A 23,548-nucleotide genomic window follows, 5' to 3' on the forward strand; every position below is an offset into this window, starting at 1 on the left:
GTTTTGTGTTTTGATACCTTGCTAATCTACAGCACTGCTGCTGCAGTTGACTAATGCAGGTTGTTCTGAGCATCTTTGTTACAAAGGGGGGGGGGGGGGGGGGGGGGGAAATGCGGGACAAACCATGCAAAAAGAACCAAGTCTTAAGGATCCTAGCTGTTGACTGTTTTGTGTAGGTTTGCAGAACTCTGAGCAATTGTCTTGGGAATTGTCAGTGCACTGAGGAATCTTAATTGCTGAGCGGTTTAGAAATACCACTCTCGAGTTCCAGTGCAGACTGGTCTGCTGGGGGAGAAAATTACTCACTGGTGTAGAGTAACCCTGGTCAGGAAGCATCAGTCTCACTGAGGGTGACTGTAAGGGAAAGCAGGTGCAGGTTTGCCGTGCAGGAGGACCTTTCTGTTTACATCAACCTAATTACAAAATTGAGGCCTTAAAGAAGAAATGCTGTAAACTCCCCATCCTGACACACCCACACTTGACTGACTGCCTTGGAAAGCTCTCCCTGTCTTGCGCTTCTAGAAGACATGGCTTGTACCTCCTAGTACAGGCTGGGCTGGAGAGGGAAGTCTGCTGCCAGTTTGATGTATTTCGGTGTGGGTAGTAGCCCAACAAGCCCCCTGCACAATACCAAAACCAAGAGAAAATGGGTGGTCTGGGAGGAAAGGGAGGTCTGGGAAAAACTGCTGTTTTTACAAGTATTGCCTTACTGCTGAGGCAGGAGTGATAGGACTGTCAGCATGTCAGGTTTGCTCTGAATTCCATTCATCTGCCTTCTCTGGGTGAATACAGGAGTCAGCTGTGCAGGGATGAGCTTCTTGACAGGATGGGGGTTTAAAATCTCTGCTTTCATAGGGCAGGAAGGTAACTAGTAGCTCATACAGGTATAGCATTAACCTTTAAGGTGGATTCAAGCATTTCACATCTCTGGTGCTGGTGAAAGGTGCTGTGACAAGAATCCTGAGGCTGATTGCCTGTGAGCGAAGCGGGTCCACGTGAACCGTGGCAATCCTCTTTGCTCCTCCCATTGCATCCTGCCATGCTGTGTACAGCTGAGAGCGCTGAAAAGGAACACCCAGCTACTGTCAAGGAGCTGAATTCCTGCATTTGTGAAACAGCACACGGTGCGGGTAGGAGATGAGATAAATACTATGCACGGCTGGGTGTCTCCCTGGGATGCTGTGGCTGTTTCTTTGTTCCAGTTGATGCCAGGGGCTGCTGGAGGTGAGTGTTACCACTGAATCTGTGTATCCTGCACTGGGCTTGCTATGATGCTGGTAAAACATGGCACAGTTCCTGGGCTTTAGGATCACTGTTAGGGGGAGAGGCCAGCTGCTGGGCTTGTTCTGTCCAAAAGGTGAGGAATAGTAAGAGCTGCCAGAGGCTGCTGTTTTAAGAGCAGCACCCACTGCTCTCCCGCTGGGCTAGCACTGGCTGTGACAGCCCACCAAGGCATGGCAGGGTTACTGTCAACCATGCTGTGGCTGTGTGTGTGTGTGTGAAACAGCGGCTGCCCTGGCAGTGCTCTCGGGGAAATGGAAGGGCTCTGCGTGGAAGTGATTACATTTTCTTCTCTATTGATGTGATTATAGCCAAGTACTGGGAAGGAAAGAGGGACTTTGGTTATGGTAGGGGCAGGAGATGGGGAGCTCTGGACCCTGTTCCCAGGAAGTCTTGACAGCGTCAACTGTTTCCTACATAACATAAAAAAAGGTGTTAAGGTGCTTGTTTAACATTGCTCTGGAGGTGTTACGCAGCCTTTCTCCGTCAAACATACTCTTTCTGCATAAATCGGTGTTCCCTAAAGACAGTGTCTGATGCATTAGTGGCATAGAAAAGAGCAATAAACATGTCGGGGCCTGTCCTTGGAGCCCTGCATTGCTTGGCTAGCATTTCTGTTGCATTTTTTCATGACCGTGTTCTGTAGCTCCCTCACAGATGGGAACATCTGAAAACCTAAATTTAATGACATATGGGTTAATGAACGCATGCATGAATTTAGATTGACCTTAACATATCATTACATTATCGTTATCAAGCATCACATCTCGATCTTCCAGCAATGGGGTCTAATCCTTGTCTTACAATCGCACGGATTTGTAATTAGTTGAGTAAAGGATCTCTTGTGAATGAAAGGAGCAGCACTGACTTGTAAGATGAAGGATAGTCTTACGATAAAAGCAGAGCATAAAGCTTTGATACTGTGCCCAGTTCTCTTTGTTTTAGTCTGCTATGAACTTGTTGAAGCCACCTGTCTGTGAAATGTGGAAAAGCAGAAGTCCAGCGTATTGTCTTTGAGCACAGGATAACTGCATGACCCTGGGTGAGGTCAGTGGTTGAAGTTTTTCCAGGTACAGCAGGAACCATTGCCAAGCAGGTAGCTGAGTGTTATCTCAGGTAAATATCAGGGAGCCCTTCCAAACCCGCCAAAACCAATGTCAAACCCCGTTTCTCTTTCTGGCTGTATGGTGTGGGATTAGCAGAAACCCCGAGGTCGTGGAGTCCAACCTCCTCCAGTGATGTGTGGCCTATGATGACAGCTGTCTTCAGAGACCTCCTGAACCCCACCTTGAAGGGCTTTAGCTTTCTGCCCCGCGTTACTTTGAGTGAAAGCATAACTCTACCGGCATTACTCTAAGATTTGTCAATGCCCTGGCTAAATTTATTCACGGCTGTTTTCTCCCCGTATTTTCTTTCACTAACATTAACCCGTTAGCGCAGGGGGCGTGCTGCCCTCTGAGGTGTGTGGCCATCTGCTGCGTTCGTAGACTGTCATCCTTCACTTTGCTGGGCCAGTGTCTTCACAACTGGGGGCCATGGCTGTGTGGGGGATGGTGTGACGGGTGCCATGTCAGTGCTGCCAGCGAGGACAACTCCCTCCCTCCACCCTGGTGGGGCCATGCTGCCATAGCCCAGGCCCACGTGCTGGCGGGAGAGCTGAGGAGGCTCATCCCCCAAAATGCTGCACAAGCCTTGGTCACCCTGGTGGCTGCTCCTTCCACCTTTCCAGCGTCACTGGAGGTAAGTTAATGGCCTCTGTTGTATTTTATGGCATAAAGACCAGGGATGAAACCTCAAACCCTGAGGAAGGACCAGCCTTGGTTCAAACTACACATCCCAGTCCACATCCTCCAGCCCTTCGTGGCCAGGGAAGCAGCCTTGGCTCCGGCATGGAGGGCTGCCAGCAGCGTGGGGTGCTTCCCCTTGCCGTTTGGTGGCTTTTTCCAGAAGGGGATTTATTTAGAGTGGTTTTCGGTGGCTTTTTTCTCCTCTTTTCACATTTCAAAGTTCTGGGAGTGATGTGTGATTAACGCAGAGGAGCACCTCTTTGAAGATGTGGCGCTGTCTTTATTAACAAAAGCTCAAATTTTGACACCGCTAGCTTTCGGTCTGATCAAATTGCTCATCACCATGAATAATAGAACACAAAAACTGCCGACGCTCAGGCTGTGCGTAAGCGCATAACTGAACAGCATCAGAAGGCTTTCAGCTGGGCAGGGAAAGCCGCCCGCCGCGCTGCTGCCCCTCTCCTGGGCGCTCACGGCTGTGGGCCCCCGCAATGTTCTGCTTCGCTTTAATTTCCGAGCGTTAAATGAAATTCCGTAACGCAAAGGGAAAAGAAAGCGCCATCTCCTAACGGGCCCTCAGACCTGAACATGGGGGACAAAGCCGGGGGGGGGGCGCTGCGCGGAGGCCCGTCCCCATGGCAACGGGGCGGTGCTGCCTCGCGAGCGCGGCCATGGCCATGCCCGCGCCCGCTGCTGCCTCGGCGTCGGCGGCAGGGAAGAGGTGCGGGCGGAGCGGGGCGGGGAGGAGTTTGGTCCTCGGGGGCCACCGTCGGCGGTGACCGTTGCTGTAGAAAGGTGAGCGGGGAGGGGCGGCTCCCGCTGCTGCCATGGCAACGCCGCCGGGCTCACCGGCGGGGCGGGGCGGGCCTCGGCGGGCGGCGGCGGCAGCACCTCGTCTCCCGGGGCCGGGGGGGCAGCGGCGGGACCCGGCGGGGCCGCGGTGAGCAGGGTGTCCGAGGCAGGCGGGGCTGGCTCCCGCGGGGAGCCCGTGGTGCCAGTGAGGCGCATGGCGGCCGCACCTGCCGGCTGGGCCCGGGGCGGCCCCTTCGCGGGAGGCTGCCGCCGGCCCACCGGGCTGCACACGGCCGGCCCTTATTCGTTACGGCGCGCTGAGAGGCTGCCTCGCCTGCTCGCGGGTGTTGGTAGTAATCGCGGTGAGGCACCGTCCTTAGGGCCGCACGCAGGCGGTGCGCCGGGGAGCGTCGTTTGCCGGCCTTCATAAGCAGAAGCTGCCCGCGTTGAAATGCGGAGCCGGCTGCTGCTGGTCCCGACCTCGGGGCTGGACGTTCCCCACCGTGACAGGGTTGGGTTCGGGTTTATGAATCTGCAATACGTGTATTTTGGTACAAAGGGGCAAAATAACAAAAGCCCATCACTGTATCTCTCTTTTTGTTGTAACTGTGCCTAGCCTGTGTCTGAATGTCACCCCGTAGAGGTGTTACTAAGCTTTGCAGAACAACTCAGTCACAGCATACACACACACCCCCTCATTTAGAATAGAAGCTGGTGAAAATGAAGACTTGGGATTTCCTGACTATTTTTGGTCCCTGTTAAAGCTGAAGCACTTGAATCTTTACTTCATAAGACCCTAAATAGAATAGGAGCTAATTCGGGATTTTCTGACACAAGCTCATTAAACTGAAATTATCTCTTCAGCCATGGCTACTTTGTTACAACAGAAGAGGCTGATTTTTATGCTGCTCCCCTTTATTATACATATCCTAAATAAACTGAACAGTTTTCAGTAGTTGTGTTGAGTGTCACCACCTGATGTGAACGTGTTTTGTTAAAGGCACAATTCAGCTTTGTAGCTTTTGCATCCACTTACCGTAATGATGAAGAAGTTACAGAAAAATAGTTCCTTTGTGCTGAATATGTACTAGAGCAAAGTAACCTCCATTAAGAACACAGGTACATGTCACCACCCAAACCAAGGATATTTGTGAAGGAAGGGGCATTTCCAAGCAAAAAGGATTACATGTCGTATGAGAAGAGGTGCAGGAAAAACATGATGGAAATAGACGTGGTGTGGAAAGCCAAGGCAACAGCGTGAATGAGTTTTAAAATTTAAACTCAGAGAAATCTAGACTGATTCTCGTGGCAAATGATGGCTAAAAAGAAATTAATTAGGAGAAAAAAAATGCCTGATTTTCTTGAACAAAATATGGATCAAACAAAAAGACCTTTTATAAAGTTTGTATGCAAACAAGTTTACAACAAAAGTGCTGAGCTTTATTACCATTCTTTCCTCTTAAACAAATCTTGACTAGATTTTGAGGTCTAAAAGAGCAGCACTCTGGTCAAGCACGAAACACAAGAGTTTTAAGAAGTGGAGGTGGCATTCATGTGAGTAAATAACTGAGAACTCCGAGATGCTCATCAAAATTTAAAACAAAAGCTTGAAGGAATTTAAGCAGCATCTTCTGGATAGAAGGCTTTTTACAAAATGCATGACAAAATGCTTAGATGGGCTGGGAAGCCCAGGTGCAACCCTTCTTGTCGGGAGGGGCAGGATGGTCACACAGCAAGAGCTCTCTTGCTGTTCCAGGGCCATCCAGGGTCAGGGCTAACTCTTACATCCCATATTGTGTTGCCATATGCTAATGCTCGTATCGGGATCTTTTAGTGTGTTGTAAGTAAGTGACACAGATTTGTCCTACTAGAGAGACACTTAGAAGTGGCACCTTCCAGCCTACAGCAGAGGGTACAAAAGAATAGGAACTTTTGAATAATCAACATTTCCTTCTTTTATGTTGCTTTTGCAAACAGTAATAAACAAATTAGGGAAGGAATGATGAGTGGCTAAAGCTGTAAAAAGAGCAGAATCTCTGGGCTCTGCTGATGTGTCTAGGCTGATGTGTGTTGCCACGTGTCTTTAACCCTTTTGTGTCTTTAGATGGAGACAGATGCCTTCAATTGAGTGAGCTGAGCCAAGGGGTGGCAAGCAGTCAACCTGGACCCCCAAGCACTGGCATTTAAGCAGTCCTTCAGGAGCTGTTGGCACCTGTGTGCGATGCAGTCCAAAGATCATTTAAAAGATTCAACCCTTATAGTGGCTCATCTTCAGTTTTGTCGTGAATATGACTATATCCAGCCTGATTAACTGGCTACTGAGTATTTCCCATTGTTGTCCTCCTCAGAAATTCAAACCAGAACTGAATCCTTTTCCCAGCAGTCTCAACTGGTGTCTGTGTGACTTTCTTTACTGCTAATACTAGTGGAGGTGATACAGTTTGAAAGCTAGCTGCTTGTAAATGTTCGGTCATTCTACCAGGTTTCTGTCAAGAGTCCAGTGAACGTCTTCTCATTTTAATATGTTGTCATGGGAAGCTTTTTGATAATTTGATCTACTGTAAGCCATGGCATGGATCTTCAAGGACTTGTGCATCCCACATCTTTGCAATGTAACTTTAAACAAGTTAAGATTTCTTTAAAGGAAAGTAGGCCAGGCAGATATAAAACAACAATGTAGAACACACCTGGGAGCAATGAAAGCTGGTAGTACTTCTAATAAACATAAACCAGTGATCTCTTTGTTAAAGGATGGGACTAACACTTAAGAGATCATGAGTTCTAGTCTTGGCTCTGTCAGAGACTCACTGCAAGACATTGAGTAAGTCACCTCAGTTTGCTTTGACTCAAATCTTCCCCTAGTAGTTGGAGCTGTAAATGCCCAAACCATTCACGTTTATAAACCATTTGTGATCCTTCGTTCTGAGGTGCTGTGGCACTATCTAACATGGTTGTACTGATACTGCTGACAAGCTTGATGTGGGTGACATGAGAGATATCAATGTTCTATATTTGTGTGTCACTAGGGTTTTAAAACTTTTTTTTCCCTCTCCTTTTCATAGTATTGCTCTAACACATCACCAAAATGAGTGAAAAGGAAGACCAAGGTGATCCAGCAGATATGGGTGATTTAACAGAAAGTGGAGAATATGAGGATGACTTTGAAAAAGACCTTGAATGGCTAATTAATGAAGAAGAAAAAGAAAACCTTGGTGAAAGAGAGGTATTTGTTAAATTAAATGCTAGTTGTCTTATTTAGAAGACAAAATTTAGTAATATTTGGAATCACAAGCACAAAATTCAATATGGTTTGAAATGTGTAGGTATATTCACTGAATTTTGACAAGGAAGGTTATTTGGAATTATAGTGAAAAATACAGTGAACTGGTTAGTTTGGTTATAATTGCCTTAAAACAGAAAATTCAGTGTTCATTGAAAATAATATGTTTGTTTCAAAAGTACTTCTGGGTTCCTTTAAGTGTTTGTGCAACACACATTGTTTTGTTTTTATGCTGTCACTGATCGCTTTTTACTGTGCAAGCCATAGTTAGTTAAACTTTGCGCAGACGTGAACATGGAGAAACTGCAAGAAAGTTGTTAGTGCCAAAAAAAGTTATTAGTTATGACATACACTATTTGACAGCCTGTTTTAGAATTAGGGTAGTTAGTACTGCTCTTCTCTCTCACTGTTTCTTTTTCTCTGATACTGTTCTTTGTTGGGAGAATAGACTAGTTTATTTTAATTTTTTTAGAATCCTGAAAAAAGTGAAGAGGATATCGAAGCACAAATTGTTAAAGTTGTGGACAAATTTGAGGAAGACAATGAGGAAATGGAAGAAAATGCAGATAAGCTTTCAGAGGCAGATGTAGATGTGAAAGTGAGACCCTCCAATGAAGAGAGTTTGGAATCCCAGTCTGATATTAAACAGGGGGACCGTGTATCTGATACCGATAGTGAAAGCTCTACCCAGGAATCCAAGCTGGAAAACCAGCAGGAACTGGATGAGGAAGAGGATGAAGAAATAAAGCGTTACATCTTGGAAAAGATTGAAGAAGCCAACAAACTGCTGGAGAATCAGGCTCCTGTGGATCAGAACAGAGAACGGAAATTAAAATTTAAGGATAAGTTGGTGGATCTTGAAGTTCCTCCTCTAGAAGATGCTGAAGTTTGTAAAACTGACCTTGCAAGAGGAGATGATGTTTCAAATAGGCTATCTCAGTTGCATATTTCTAATGAAATAGGACAGGAAAGCATATCACTTTCACCACGTGCTGGCAAAGATGAGGAAAAGAAGGATGGTAAAATCCTAGTGGAAAAAGACGGGAAGTTTGAACTCTTAAGTTTACGTGATATTGAAAGCCAGGGCTTTTTGCCCCCTATAAGTGTTTCTTTTACTGATATTGAAACTCAACATACGTCTCCAAAATCTTCACACTATGGTCCTTTTGGCACAGTCTCTGGAATGAAGGAAGTACCTCCAGTAAGACCAGGAGCATGTTCTTTTTCTCCCGGTGGAGAAGACTCTGTGTATTTCCCTAAGCCTCCATCTAACCCTAAGCGTCGTCCAAATTCTGCTATCAATGCTGCAAGAGGTCTGGGAAGACGGAAGACTCCGCAGAGAGCGCAGTCTGCAAATGCGCCTGTGAGAAGCTCCACTTACTGTCTTTCTCCCAGACAAAAAGAATTGCGGAAGCAGTTAGAACAAAGGAAAGAAAAACTGAGGAAAGAGGTAAAGATATAGAGGCAACAATCTGATCACAGTGACCATCCTGTTCATCTGCTTCACAGAGACCACATGTTCCAGGCATTTACTCAATTTTTCCATTATAAAAGAGATAATAATAATAATAATAATAATAATAATAATAATAATAATAATAATTCTCTGGCATTTGTACAGAATCTTTCAAAACTCCTTTCCTTAAAAGAAAAAAACCCCACAGAGTGGCATAGGATCATGCCTTGCTTACAGGAGAAATCAAGTATTTATTTAATATATCCTTCATAAATAGGCCTTCTTCTGCTGTATTGTACTTACTGCTTTTGCTTATTGACTTTCTTTCTACCTAGGTTCCATTACAGGCCCACTGCTTACTGGAATGTAGCACATGGTATTGCATCTCCACAGATTACACTGCAATGCAGGAAGTTAACATTAACCACAGTAATGCAGGTGCACATTTGGGTGCTCATGAAGTATGTGATAGGCAATTATCATCTGGGAGAGTAGTCAGTCATAAAATAAGATTTACACAGGAGACAGACTGTGAGAAATATGAATAAAGTGGGGAGTGTTTAACAGTATGGAAGACACAGCTGACTTCAAAAGTTGCATGCCTTGTTGCTTGCATAGATGCATGCAGGTGAAGTCATGTTGACCAATAATATAACTGGATACTTTTTTCCTGTAAAGGTTTTGCGTGGGTGAGTGTTCTAGTAAGTTTTCTCAATGAGTGTGTTGCAAAGTAGTTCTCCCCCCCCCCCTTCTCTGTTAATTGATACTACTTTTCCTTATTTGGTTTTACCTGGGTGCTATATGGAGGACAAAAAGAAGAAAATATTCCTAGTACTGAGGTTATTCTTCTTGTATCTATAAAGGGCAGTAATTTAAAAGAAAAAAAGTTTCTGTTTTAGAAAATAAAATTAGTATCTTATGTATTTCTGGGAAAAAAACCCTTTTAATTCTTTCTCAGCTCCTTATTCAGAAACAAATAATATTTAATAGACAGTCAGCCTCTGACAGCTGCAACAGGAACTTCAGAAATCTTCACCAAAGATTTTAAAAACTTTGACGTTTTCCTTTGCTTTGCATTATGATGACACAATTACAAAAAGGTAACTTGCTATGTATGTTGCTCTATAAAAAGAGCATGAAGCATCTACCACTTTTCTGTGCCATGATGTTCTAAGTAAGCTGGCTAAGTAGCTTCAAAGGTTGCTTTCTATCCGTGGAAATAGGTCTAGCCTGCTTTATCTGAAAAGTTTGCTGAGGCTTAGCTCAGTAACGGGGGCTATGAAAAGTGAAGAGTTACTGATGTGTTTTCTTTGTAAGCACAAGACTAGATCTCTTGACACCATACTCTGCGTATTTAAAGTAAAAGGTAGTGTGGTGGAGGTAAGGAAGGTTATTTTCCTAACAGTGTGTGCTAAATCTCTTCCTCTGTTGGCCAACTTATGAAAAGGTAAGAATGTGTTACCTTATTTCTTCATCCTTGAATGGAGTTCTTCCATTCTGTGATGGATTTCACAGGCATGAAACATTTCTTGACATTACTGGAATCCATCTGCTTCATTTTGGTGGGGTTTCTTTCACTTCGGTAAATTACAAAATGTAAATTTGGAGGATAGTCTGAAAGTTGTGTGTAGGTGTGAGGAACATCTATTTGCAAGAAGAATAGGTTTCTCTGAGTGTTGAAATGAGTGGGGATTGTAGCTTTTGTGTCAAAGAGAATCAAAACCTGGTAAAATGTCCTCATCAGCTTTCTGAAGTGTTGTTTGAAAAACTTTCTCCTCCTTGCAGATACTTGTCATTAGCTAAAATGCGATTAATAATTACAAAAAATTTTTCTCAATTTTGTAAAAATCAGTTCATTTTGTAAACTTGAAAAAAGCGTTAAGCTATTAATACTCCTTAAGTAAATACATTACAACTTCACGTCCAGAAAAAAATCCTTATTTATAAGGTAGTGTCTGCAGTCCATAGGTAATTAAATATCCCATAGGGTTTAGTGGTCCATCAGGCCTGAGAGTTTAATTAATTTTTAAAATGCATCAGTTTAAACTGATTTTAAGCCAATCAATCAGAGCTATTGGGCAGGCTTAATTTTAAGTCTTGACCTGTTGCTATTGAAATGTCTGTGAGTTGAGCTGTATCATGGAAATGGAGGTAATCACAGAAAGTGTTAGACTGAAAGTATCTGAATGTATCATGAACCGCAGAAGTGCTCAAACTCGTTTCTTCCTAAAAGTAGTATCAACTATGATGCAGTCGTTGAGTATTCCTGTTTCATCAGTATTTTTGTGCCTCTCTCATATAACTCAAATGGCTTAGTTATTGTCTATTGTGACAATGAAGGCCTTTGCAGATTAAGATGATTCTCTTAAAAACTAAGTTTATTCACTCTTCATTCCATTCAAGGAAGAAGAAAGGAAAAGAGAACAAGAAGAACAGAAGAGAAGAGAGAATGAGATGGTTTTTAAAGCTTGGTTACAGAAGAAGAAAGAACAAGTGCAAGAAGAAAAGCGAATTCGTCGTGCAAAGGAGCTAGAAGACATGAACAGCAAAGTAAGATCTCCCTAATGTAAGACTGGGATCTACAGTGCTCTGATTAGATAGGGAAACCAAATTCTAAGCCTGTATTCTTAGCTAAGCATATGAAAATTTACAGTGATGGGAAATGTTTCTGTTGCATTGCTTTCAGTGGAGAGCTAGATTGACTTGCATGTTCTGCTTGGCAGGGTGGCTTGCATCGTAGAAGATGCATATATGAACTTAACAGCTATAAAATCACATGAGATACAGTAATGCTCATTTTTATCAGGTGAATGACTTGATTGAACCCTGCAGTGTACAAGCAGCCAGAAAACCCTTTGAAGTGTATTCCTTACCATCAGAACTTGTTGGCAAGCAGTTAATGCACATGAGTTGACCAAAACCTGAAGATTCAGATCCTCTGTTCTGAAGTTCCTCTGCCTTGCAGCAATGTGCTTGAAAAGCTACATTCAGTATTTTTTAAAACATACCACTTTGAATGCTTGCTCATGTATATATTCCATGCCATATGCTCTAGTTTGCTTATAAAGCATCTTTTGTGGATGGGAGATGCCAGCAGAGTTCAAAAAATTATTATAACATGATTAATATAAAGGTCGCTTAATGATAAGCCTTGTGTATATATGGTGTTTTTTTTTTAAATAGGAGAGGAGCAGGAATCCAGAAGAAGCCTTCAAGCTATGGCTTAAAAAGAAGCACCAAGAACACATGAAAGAAAAACAGATAGAAATTTTGAGACGCCAAGCTGAGGGAATTGCCTTTTTTCCAAGAACAGAGGAATGCAACAGAGCCTTTAAAGAGTGAGTAGGGTCATTCCTGGGGAATCATATTTGAAAATGTTGTAGTCTATCAGCTTAAGACTGTACTTACTTTATGGTACATCTTTACTGCTGAAATCCTTATTGGTGGGTTGTTGTTTTTGGTTTTTTTTTTTTTTTTTTTTTTGCATGAATATGCCCTCATAAACTTATACCCTAGTAGAAATACAGCAATTCCTTGATGTTGTTTGTTCACTGTTATGAAATTACTTGTCAGAACCTGAGCTGTAATAGTGACTTGCTTCTGCTGAAAAAGGGAGATCCTTCTCCCCTACCCCTTTTTGCCTGTTCTGGAGCAGGCTTGGGTTGATTCAGTTCATTAATCAAGCAGAAAGTTAATCCAATAAGACAGATTCAACTTGAGTGCATGAGTTGAATTGGCTCATCAAAAGGGAGGAGGTAAAGGTGACTGCAGAAGCAGAACTGGGATGGAAAAGTAGTGCTTCCCCTGTTTAGGAGTGGCAGGCTTTTAGACTGGCTCAGCTGTGACACCTAACTTTATCCTACAGGACAAGGTGACTCTAGTTAAATGGGGGCAAGTCTCCTTTGAAGGGCTGATGTAAAACTTACAATTGCAACTGTCAGTACTTCTAGTCCTGTTTCTCTCTCCACAGATGGCTAAAAAGAAAGAGAGAAGAAAAACGAGCAGAAGAACTAGCTGCTAAAGAGAGAGCAAGGCAGCTTAGATTAGAAGCCAGAAGAGCAAAACAGATGCAGAACATCCACTGTATTAGTTCAGAGCCTAAATCCTTTCGCTTCACAGACCATTACAGTTGAAAGTTTGATGTAACTGCAGAGTTCTTGGTGGCAGCCCTCTTAATTTTTATGGCTTGAGCTTTTCCTTTTTATAGCTACTGTTTGTTTGTGGTGTTTTTAAAGCTTTCAAGCAAGTTTAACAATTACCTTCACTGACAATGATTTTACTATCTATTTATTTATAATTTTGTTGAAAAGCCTGCTTTTATGTATAACTCAGGGATCTTCTTGGTTTGACCAAATCTAAATGAGTGCGAGATCTATATGCGAGGGTGGCAAATACACATTCCTGTCTTTAAAAGGCACTTTATACTCAACTCTACCATGAATTCCTGGATGCAGGCTATTATGTAAAATGGTGAATTTTTGCTGGATTAATATTGCTGTTTGCTGCTGCTTGTAATGAAGACTGTACAAGGTGTTCTGTTGTTGGAAAATGCTGTTTCTGGTACCACTTTCTATTGATCTGTTGACCAGCTCTAATTCTGGCTAGACTGGAGGACTATTTTATTTTAGTTCAGGGTAAGTGGTCATTGAAGGCCACTTCATGGCCATTGAACATGTATGTGAACGTGCAACAGTTTTTGAAACTTATTTCTGTGAGTCATATTCAGTAGTTTTTCTATTCCATGAAATGAAAAGGTTGTGTGAATTATGACCTTTACCAATATCAAGGAAGCTGGATTCCTTGTATACGTGTCCATGTTTGCTAAATTAATTGTAATAAACTACATCACCTTACCCAGCTAAATTGTGAAGTCTTGTCAGAGAACATGCTGAGGTCACTCAGGAAATCATAAAGTTAGTGGAAGATGAGGAACATTCTGTCCAACTATGTGTCCAGCAGATTCCATGATCTGGCATTGTTCCTACATTTTTCCACATTCAGAATGTTTTCTTGAAGTTCTGTAACAGAAGGAAGTGTAGTAGATGCAAAGCAAATTTGCCATTAGTATTTTTCTCTTACCATTTTGGAAATAGTTATAGGCATATTGAGAGAGTACGGGTGTTTGACCAGAGGGTGCTGTGTTGCAGCTTTTACTAGCTATAGATAAGGGGGATGGATGTGAAATGAAAATTTCACATGCTAATGAGAAACATGAGTAACGGGTGCCTTCCTCCTTCCTGTACCTTCCCCTGACACCAAGGGCAAGAAATTCTTCTTGTGTCTAGCAAGCAAACGCAGGGGGAAAGTTTGCCAAGGTTCATGCTATCTCCCTAATCGTAGTAAGCTACAAAAAAAGTACCCCTTGGTTCATTACCTCAGACCAGTAGAGTGAAGGGTTTTACAGTTCAATGTCATATAGTTCCTTTTATGCTGCAGAGAAAAAAAGGTCAGAAATACAACTATATTAAATCCAAAACTGCAACTTGAAAGCAAGCAAAGAAAGTTTATTGTAGCTTTCTTCACACAAACCAAAGCATGGCCAGCAACAAGAACTTGTAACTTACATATTCTGATCATGGTATGAGATTCAAAGGAAAACTGAGTAAAAGCAACCATTTCAGAAACCCTTTCCCCAAACTAGACAGCTACATATGATAAATTTGGGAGTGAAACTAAGGAATTAAAATGCATATTTGTATCCTCCTACCTTTCCTCTTTCCATTTGCAACTTAAATAGGATTTAGCAGATTATCTGCTAAAAGTTCTCTTCAAACCTACATCAAGATTATAAAACCCTACAAGTAAAAAAATATATATTTTTTTACCAGTACCAGTGCAAACTTAGTGCTTATCTTCAGCTTCCCATAACACCCAGGAAGACCTTGGGCAAGGACTGAGTTCTAATGCTAGGTCAGGTTTCAACACTATGTACTAAAGGAGGTATATCAGTCTGTCTTTGCTGAGGATCAGCTATGCAACAGCTTCACTCTAGAAGCTGAAATAGATGGAAAAGCCATTATTTTAGCTTTATAGAAACACAAGAATAATCTCACCCTGCACAGTTTTCCAGAATCCATTTAAAATGAGTTACTATTTATATATTATAGCTAGAGTTCATTCACGCTCTTTCCCCTTCTTGCCAGGAGGGCTGCAACACTGCATATGCTCTTACTTTCAGAACTTACAGCTATGAAGAATCATTGCACATATTCCTTTTTATTACTAAATTTAAAAGGCTGAACATAGACTTGGGGACAGTTCATCGCCTTGGCTAAGATTAAAAAAAAAGCATGGAGCTGACCATTTTCCATTGCCTTTTTTTTTTTAAACATAACCTATCAGCACTTCATTTACTTTGATATAGTTATGCTTTTGTCTCCCCTTAAAGAGAAATTCATTGAGATTTGCTAAGACTGTAAACCTTAAATAGTCAAGGCCATCTCTATGCTATACAAATTGGACCAGCATAAATTTTTGCTCTTGCCTTTGTAGAAGAAAATAAGTAGCTTTCCAGACTGAAAAGTAGTAGAAGTATCCCAGAGGCTACGGAAATCCTGTCAGTCCCTAACTTCAAGAAGTAGAGAAGCAGAAACTGCGTAATTTCCAATGTTAAACCCACCCATTACAGAAAGAAAGAGGAAAAGGGAAACCTGCTGAACAGCAACTAGTGTAATTCTTCAGAAAGAGTGCATGTGCAGTTGCATTGGCTGTGTTTTTAAAGGGCTATCAGCTCTCCTTGACAGTGATTGCAACAATTGAAAGTTACATCTTCATATCTTGTATACGGGTGAAACCTTCCAATATTCTTCTTTGTGGAAAGGAAGGAGGATGGAGAAGACTCAGAAAAAGAAACTTCTGTTGTTGTTTCTGTACGTGCAGCTGGATCTAGTACATGTAGTACCTAAGAATAGAAAAATTGAGACTGAAAATATATCTATTAAGTTTAATAGGTTAAAGTTTAGCAGCTCTCTCTAGCAGCTAGGAAGGATTTCTGCTCAAAAGCAATTTTTCAATTTTTTTCCAAGTTGAAAACTAAATATCCATCTATCCAGACTGTCAATATAAAGACACTAAGTACTGTTTATAAATTAGTAATGTCCATCAGAAATCCAAGGCATGATTTTATGAGAATAAAAAAATTCTAATCTATTTAGCAGTGTTGAGCAAAACCAGGCAAGAACAACACAGATCACTAGGCACTGTGAGCCTCCTGCTGCTCAGCTATTACTCAACTGCTTCCAGACTAAACTGTTAGTCTGCTATTTAAACATCAAGCTTCCTGCAGTGGAATCTTATCTTGAAAGATAATCATATAGCTTCTATGTGTTTCCATCCACATTCAACAGAACGGATTTTTAGGGCAACAGAAAGCACTGCTGAAGCATTATGACTTATTCCTACCTGAACTAGGTTTCTTCTCCCACTCAGTTTTTAAACTAAGTATTTTCAGTTGGCTTCCTCGTGACACACTAACTATAAACAAATTTTGACCCAGTTATTTGTGGTGCCAGGGACAGAGGAGGAAACAGCATGTATCATCATATTATTTATGTTGTTCTGCTTATTCTTCCAGTTTTTGTTTTTTGGGGTTCCTTTGGAGTTTGGGGGTTTTTGGGGGGGAGGAGGAGGGTTGTGTGGTTTTTCTTTTTCTTTGGGGTGGTTGTCTTTTTTTTTAGTGAGGGAAACGGACAGCTCTATTCAGCATGTTTCCCCTGCATACAGTTTTTAAAAAAGGCAAGATATTAAGTAGTTAACACAAACCAAGGCATTTCTTTCTGGAAAGAAGAGTCTGTGCTGACAGACTGAGATGTATGAAGAGTTCTTACCATTTCAGCCATTTTCTCAGCAGGGGTACTGCAAAACTCCACAGCTGTTGAAGTCTTTTTTGGACTGTTAGTGCCAACATTTCCAAGAAGATGTGAGCTTACAGCTTTGGCTAGCTTACAATTCACAGCTGCTAGCTCTGTTGTAGTGTGAGGCTGGGCACTAGGATAGTATGTCTGTTGTCTCCCCCATTGAAGAGAAACCATCAGCTCCTCCAGCAGCCTGTGCAGAAAGGAAAAAAAGCACTAATAGCGGTTTTCGTACTCTATACTATCAGCACACAGCATACCTCAGAGGAATCGTCTCTTCCAAAGGCTTACTGCACAAGCCAAGTGTTAACCAAAAAGGAAGTTTAAGTCTTTAAAAACAAGGAGGCAAACAGGCTATTCTCCAAGGCAAGGCCTCACCAACACAGTATTTTAATACTAGTAAAACTTATTTTACATCTGGCAGGATAAGCATTAAAAAGCCAATGCAGGTAGAAGAATCTGTATGTTTTGGAAGGAGACAGAGGAGACTTGAAGTCAAGACAGTAAGTGATTAAATAGAGAAAGTCTGAGGATATGAGGGGTGTCAGTTCCACAGTGTATGGCCCCTAATACCTCACACCTCCAGAGAACGACGAAGAAAGAATTAATGCTTCTTTGGCTTTTTCAGCTCTGAGACTGAAAAGTGACCATACTATCCATCAGCATAATTGATTTTTGTTGAATATCACTGGAATAGGGGAAAGTTATTTGATTCTTCTCTGCCTAGAATAAACTGACAGAAATGAAAAGTTTGCACAGAGGTAGTCTGGATTAGAGAAATCATACTTCTGTGTATCAATCATCTCTTGACGGAATTGATCGCGTTCATTCAGCAAGTCCTGGATTGCACTTTGTGCATCCCTGGTTTGACGCTGAAGAATTGCTCTGGTATTGGTTAGCTCATCAGCCATAACCCTGCAAAAGAAACCTCCAATCAGTAGTGTAAGTGAGCAGTTTGAAAGTCACCTTTATTCTACTGCAGACTGTAATTTGTCAGCTCAAACTAAGTATTAAACTGCTGTTCTCACCCCCTTTCCCCATGTAGGGCCTATATCAACCTTACTACAAAGGACATGGGTTAAGAGCAACTTCTGTTCAACTACAGTCAATGCAAGTGCAAGATTATGTTTTGACTTACTGAGTTTAAACAATCTTATGTCACTTAATACAAATTTAGTAACAGACATTTTAAAACACCTTGAGTACGTGAACATGGTGGACAAGAATCCTGATGGATAAGCTAAATACATTTTGTTTTACTAACACAGTTCTCAAGTACGTTGTAATCATGTCTTTTCATACTCATCTCTAAAGATGACAGCTATGGCTACAGGCTGCATTCATTCACCTCTTTGCCTTTCCCAGGGGCAATAACTAGATGTTGTATGTGCCAGATGCGAGCATTTAAGAGCTACAAATGAGACAACTGTTGTCATATTTTGCTATGCCATGAGACTTGGCACGGACCCCTCAAGCAGGTATTTCAAATGCCTGCAGTACTGCAAATGCAAAAACCACAATGAAATTTAAACAACGATCAGTTAGAAATCCGAGATCTCAACGAACCAGAATGTTACAATACCGAAGGGTGTTACTCTAAGCACATCACCACGCTGTCACTCCTAGAAGAGACTTGCATCCCTGATCTCAGAACTCCTACTAAAGCTAAAGAAACAAGTTAAATTAGGATAGTAACACTTGCCTAGCTAGGACTATTACAAGTATTTACATTCACTCAACATGCTGAAACTTCTTAAGACCAGCAAATTAAAGGGAGGACACAGTATTCTATTACTATTTCCTTCAAGCAGTAAGGCCTTTTTATAATATACATTAAGCATAATAATTAAAATTTAGTTAGTTATATCCAAGTACAGGAAAAGATTAAAAATCCTAGAACACTATTTATGTATCTGGTAAGACAACTACACTTTGCAAATTAAAAGGCTAATCCATTGTCAAATGAGATTCTGATGTTCAGACCAGCTCCTGGCTTTTGCTACCCATTATTTTATGGTTATACAAGTTACAGTAGGGTTCTGAGCAGTAACACAGCCAGTGTTTAATGAAAAGGTGCCCCTACTCTTTCTTCCATACTGAGCTGCCCTTCCCAGTAGATCCCTGAGACACCATAAGCAGAGGTCTTAACCAAATCAACTTTTTCACATGTTGATGACTGTAGCCTACTTGGGGGGTTGGGGTGAAAATCAAGCTAATTACCTTTAAGATGAGTCAAGACAGCTGTCCTGGAAGACATTTTTAAACCCGAAACTGCACACAGTCTATCAGAAATAAGAACTTCTCTTGCTATGTCGACAAGAACTGTTGTTAAGATTTTAAGAGGTTTAGGTTCCACTGTATTACCTTTGAAAGGCAGAACTATTCAGATTTACAAGGAGCTTACTTTGTACCTTTTCTGTATACTCAAACCTCATAGTAGGTGTTAGTATAGCTGTTGTGGCAGTCCTCGGCATATTTAGGCACATTCCCAGGCATTGCAATGAGTGTATGTAATAAAAGACTGAAGGAGGATGCTGTTGTAACAGTTCCATAAGAGGGAATACCTGCTTGCTAGGAATTTGCTTCGCCACACATCACATTGTATAGACATGCGCTCTAATTGTTCAGACAACTGAGACATATTCCGGCCCAGGACTTCATTCTCTAGGATTAGCTGATTTTTCTCACGAGCCATCCGTTCAAAGTGATACTCCAGATCATCCCCAACAGAAGCAACAAGTAATTTCTTCAGCTCCCGATTCACCTAGAATTAGACCAGACTGTCTTGTAATATAGTGTACCAATACAGAATGAAACACCTCCTACTTCCAGAATGCAGTGCAAGTTATTGCAAATACCTAACAATAAATTGCTTTTCTCTTTCCAGAATGGGACAAATCCAATGCAGAGTATATTAAGCCTCACAATCCACTCCAGTGAGCATAAACATTTGAGGTTAATGCACATTTAACACATTCTTGTTTACATTCTAACAGAGGCCAAAGAGGGAGAATGAAAGCCTGCTACAAGAAACTAAGAAAGTTTCAGTAGTATTCAAGTCCTGAATCAGTAAGATAACAAAGGATTAGACAAGACATCCACAGATTATATTATGTAGAAAATTACAGTCACCACTTCTACGGCATAACATTTTTCACTTAGCAGTAGAGTTGAGGAGCAAAATCTTTCCTCATGAAAGATCCATTTCCCTGCAGCCCTCTAATGTGTTTCTCCCAGCTTCAAGCCTTTGACACTTTCATCTGTCATCAGAGAAGCAGCGCTGGATTACTTAGATGTACTTCTACTCTGTATCTTAGGTGATAAGTTCAAAAGGGAAACTATCTGTTTCAAGGCTAGAGTGTCACAGCAGTTCTCTTTGGTCACATACACAAACTGCTTATATAAACCAAAGCAGCTCAGCTGTGTGAGAGAAAATTCCTTTCATTTCTTACCTCTGTCTGTATACGCAGCTGATTAGAGAGACCTTCTTTATCTTGTAACAACCGCTTTTCTGAATTCTTTAGCTTTTCGATTGCATTTTTCAGCTCTGTCTGTTCTTTCTTGGGATCTGCAGCTCCATCTGACTGATGGAATGTGTCTCCTTTATGTCCCAGTGATTTAGCTACCTTAGCATTTTTATTTGGAACAACATGGCTGATAGCTGCTTTGGGGACTAATATACGAATAGCTTCAATCTCCACTGATTTATCAGCATGTACTTTCCCTAGCTGCAGAACTCCAGGACTCAGGGAAGAGACCGTCTTTTTATGTGGGCTGTGGTGGATGTGATGGTTTGTAGTGTTGGCTCCAGTGATCACTTCCACCGATTCAGCTCTCTGCTCTGTTTCCATGCCATCTCCAGGTCCTCGGATGGGTGATGAGGCATCATCAACTAAAATTTAGAAGCAGCAAAGGAAAAGTTCACCACCTTTCACTTTGTTATAGTCTCATTGTAACTCTTCACTTAATTTCTGTACTTCAGAGTTACAAACTTGAATTGCACACTGCATGTGTAAAATAGTTTGCAGCAGCAATTATAAAGCACAAGTTAGAAAAGTCCTTACTCAAGTGTGTGTTGCTTATTAAAATTAATAATACAAGACACAGACATTGATTTGAACTGTATTAATCTTAATTTCCTGCTGCCATACAAGATTAGATGCAAACATGAAAAAGAGCTAGTAAGGAGAAAATTCTTGACAATATTACTCATAGGTTGAAAGCAAAATCAGGTTTTGGGAGCTAACAGAATCAAAGTCGTCTCATTTTAAAAACAAGAATTACATGAAAAGCAGCCATTTGCTACATAGCTACTAACACCTTAAGAAGTTTAGCAGACTTAAGTACTAACATGTGTTTTAGTTGTCCAAGTGAAGGTTTAAGAAAAAAGCAGTTCTGCTTCATTTCTAATTGACAGACCCCAGTATTCCCAGCAATGCTGCATTCTGCTCCAAATTCCCCAATATGCATGATAATGTTTACTGAAATTAATTTTATTTAAGTTCACTAAGTTTTCAGCTGAAGGAAATAGTAGTTTCCTCACAATGGACAAAGGCAAGAGTTTCTTAGAACATAGCTACACGTACTGCTTTTTTCCTCATAGGGTGGGCAGTTAACGCAAGCCTGCGTCCTCTATCCAAATAATGAATTTCAAAAATGCTGTAGTAGCACCATTATATTGCCCTGCTTTCAAGTTGGCTGAATCAGTACCAACAGGTTCTAAATACTAGGGGAGGACTGACAGTCAAGTGTACAGACAGATGACAGTACCAGTGACAAACTTGTTTTTCCAATACAAAGCTGGATTAGAAAACTACATTAACTAACTGTTCCATACAGACAGCTCTGGTTTTCACTGCAATAATGAAGTCACATAACTACTTCTAATAGCTACATAAAAGGAATAAGTTTAAATGAATGGAGCCTGGCATACAGTGTAACTCTGGTCTTTAGAATTCAAGTTAAAGTACTTTTAATCCAGTCTGCTTAGGTATCATATGAACCACCTACCTTTCTCTAGAGATGTCATTTTCTCCTTAGCAGTCAGCTCTTCCTAACTACATAAATCTGAGGAGGAAATGAGGAGGGGAAGAAAAAAAATCTTTAGCAAGGTAACAGTGACAGTTAATCTTGGATTACCCTGTTTTCTAGTACAACCGCTAAACTCCAGTTCAGTAGCACAGTGAAAACAACCACACCAAACCAAAGGAAAAAAAAAAAACCCACAACAAATTATAAAAACCACACCAGGACCCAAAGAGTTAAAAGGAGAAGGCCTGTGAGACTTCTGGCACTTGTTTCTTTTTTTACTAAGAGCTGGACTTCAACTCCTATCCCTTGGCTCCTCATCCAGTTCCAGCTCCCATTCCTCAAATTTCTCTTTCCGGTCTCCCTCCTATTTTCAGTGAGCCTTCATCTTACCCTTTAAAACTCTGTAACACTCCCAGAGTACAACTGCATGACCACGCACAGATAACCTAAGATCATCACAGAACCACAAGAAAGGAAAATCCCACAGTGTGCTTAAAGCAGACCAAGAGGTGAGGAGGAAACTAGGGCAATTTTTCACAACTTTTTTTTACAGAGCCAATTCCCAGCCAAAGCAGGAGTCAGTGCCCTGAGTGGCTGCACATGTTTAGTTTAAGCCAACAGTAAACTTTACCCCCAGTTTGGCCCAAACTGCCATCCTGGCCATTTTCTCCCTTATCCACAATAAGGGAGAAAATCCATTTTCTCCCTTAACCACTGCCACCTTTATCCACAGGTCCTTCCACTCCCAACTACCCAGGCCACTTGCCTCCCTTTTCTAGGGTCTGCCAGTAACTACATTGGTTTGAGATTGCTACATCCTGTTGGGGCTTTTTGCTTTAGTTCTCCCTGTTATTCAAGGGAGATCTCCCAAAGCCCTTGCTTCCTTTCATTATACCACTAACTGAAAAGGCTTAACTACAACTTTTTTGACGTCCACTGCTACAGCTCTCTGCCCTGAAAAGAAGATAATGGTAGCAGTGAACACACTACTGCCAGCTTTCTAGGTTCATGATTTGTTTTGTGAAAATAGGTAGGTTTATCTTTTGTCATAACTAGAAGACAAAAGAAATTACATTCCCTCCTTGAGTTTTCTCAAACTACAGATACAGGAACATCTTGCTATCTGTTGCTTCTACAGCTGGAATTATGTTTTTGCTCATTTAAGACTGTGATGTGCTACCACTACTGTTCATTCATTTTTGATTGAGGATCTCTACTCATTTGAAGAGAGCAAGGAGAATGAAAATGTAGCTGCTCAGATAGAGGCAAGAATACCCAATAAAAAACTGATTATGAGCATTTGGTCTAATCCACTTCATCTGAGACCACCTGCTGATGATCCTGCTCCTTCACTGTTCATGTTATAATACTGTTCTTACTGTCCTGCTACTTTCAAAGTCTCAATGTAAGCCTCGGCACACACACCCCCTTTTATCACATCCCTATAAGCAAAACTCCTTCGCTAGTTGAATCGTTAACCACTGTACCTCTCAGCTAACGTCGTGGCCTGTAGAACTCCACACATGACAAACAATGCAAGGAAATCCTGTATTAACACGGCTGAGTCACGATCCACAAGGGCCTCGGAAACTCACCACCGACCCAGCCCCGACGACCCAGCCCCGACCACCCAGCCCCTGCCGCGTCTCGGCTACCAGGGGCGAGGAGGTGCCCCCTCTCACCTCAGCCCCGTACCCTGCCGGTAACCGCAAGCTGGACGTTACCCACCGCTCTGGAAAAGAGGTCTCTCACCCCACCGCAGTATCGGCCAACACGGACCGAGTCCTCCCCCGCCCGCCTCGGCGCCCCAGGGAGCCAGCCGCGGCCGCTCTCGAGCTCCGGCCCTGCTGCCACCAGGCCGGCCGCAAGCCCCGGCCGCCCCAACCCCCCGGCCTCAGCCTCGACAGCCCGGGCCGCCCCGCGGGAGGGGCGGTGGGACCCCGCGGACGTTACCCAAGCGCGCAGCAGCACTGTTGTAACAAACCCTACAACTGCCACAACCGCCACCTGCCCCAACTTCCGCTTCCTGCGGCGGGCGGAGCGCTCCCGGGTGACGTCCTCCCTCTCA

The 23,548-nt window shown here is 42.2% G+C and overlaps 2 protein-coding genes across 7 annotated transcripts; one reads left to right on the top strand and one right to left on the bottom strand.

The window, feature by feature from the left end:
• Nucleotides 1–1,086: 1,086 nt before the first annotated feature.
• Nucleotides 1,087–14,105, top strand: CCDC181 (coiled-coil domain containing 181). Of its 4 annotated transcripts, none has more exons than XM_075513420.1 (6): nt 1,087–1,224; nt 6,923–7,083; nt 7,613–8,590; nt 11,000–11,146; nt 11,780–11,934; nt 12,567–14,105. In XM_075513420.1, the coding sequence occupies exons 2-6, from the start codon at nt 6,946–6,948 to the stop codon at nt 12,727–12,729; spliced, it is 1,581 nt and encodes a 526-aa protein (XP_075369535.1). In that variant the 5' UTR covers nt 1,087–1,224; nt 6,923–6,945; the 3' UTR covers nt 12,730–14,105. The 4 variants fall into 4 exon arrangements, with proteins under 4 accessions (XP_075369535.1, XP_075369517.1, XP_075369543.1 ...); XM_075513402.1 differs by lacking the exon at nt 1,087–1,224 and adding an exon at nt 3,729–3,863; XM_075513411.1 differs by lacking the exon at nt 1,087–1,224 and adding an exon at nt 3,903–4,008.
• BLZF1 (basic leucine zipper nuclear factor 1) lies at nt 14,080–23,521 on the bottom strand. Of its 3 annotated transcripts, none has more exons than XM_075513443.1 (7): nt 23,434–23,521; nt 21,460–21,516; nt 19,902–20,341; nt 19,014–19,213; nt 17,236–17,364; nt 16,423–16,642; nt 14,080–15,497 (listed from the first exon to the last, which is right to left on the bottom strand). In XM_075513443.1, exons 2-7 carry the CDS (start codon nt 21,476–21,478, stop codon nt 15,312–15,314), a joined length of 1,194 nt encoding a protein of 397 aa, XP_075369558.1. In that variant the 5' UTR covers nt 21,479–21,516; nt 23,434–23,521; the 3' UTR covers nt 14,080–15,311. The 3 variants fall into 3 exon arrangements, with proteins under 3 accessions (XP_075369558.1, XP_075369577.1, XP_075369568.1); XM_075513462.1 differs by lacking the exon at nt 23,434–23,521 and adding an exon at nt 23,209–23,404; XM_075513453.1 differs by lacking the exon at nt 23,434–23,521 and adding an exon at nt 23,163–23,404.
• Between the last annotated feature and the right edge of the window lie 27 nt (nt 23,522–23,548).

Source organism: Mycteria americana, chromosome 1, assembly GCF_035582795.1.
Source record: "Mycteria americana isolate JAX WOST 10 ecotype Jacksonville Zoo and Gardens chromosome 1, USCA_MyAme_1.0, whole genome shotgun sequence".
NCBI classification, from domain to species: Eukaryota; Metazoa; Chordata; class Aves; order Ciconiiformes; family Ciconiidae; genus Mycteria; species Mycteria americana.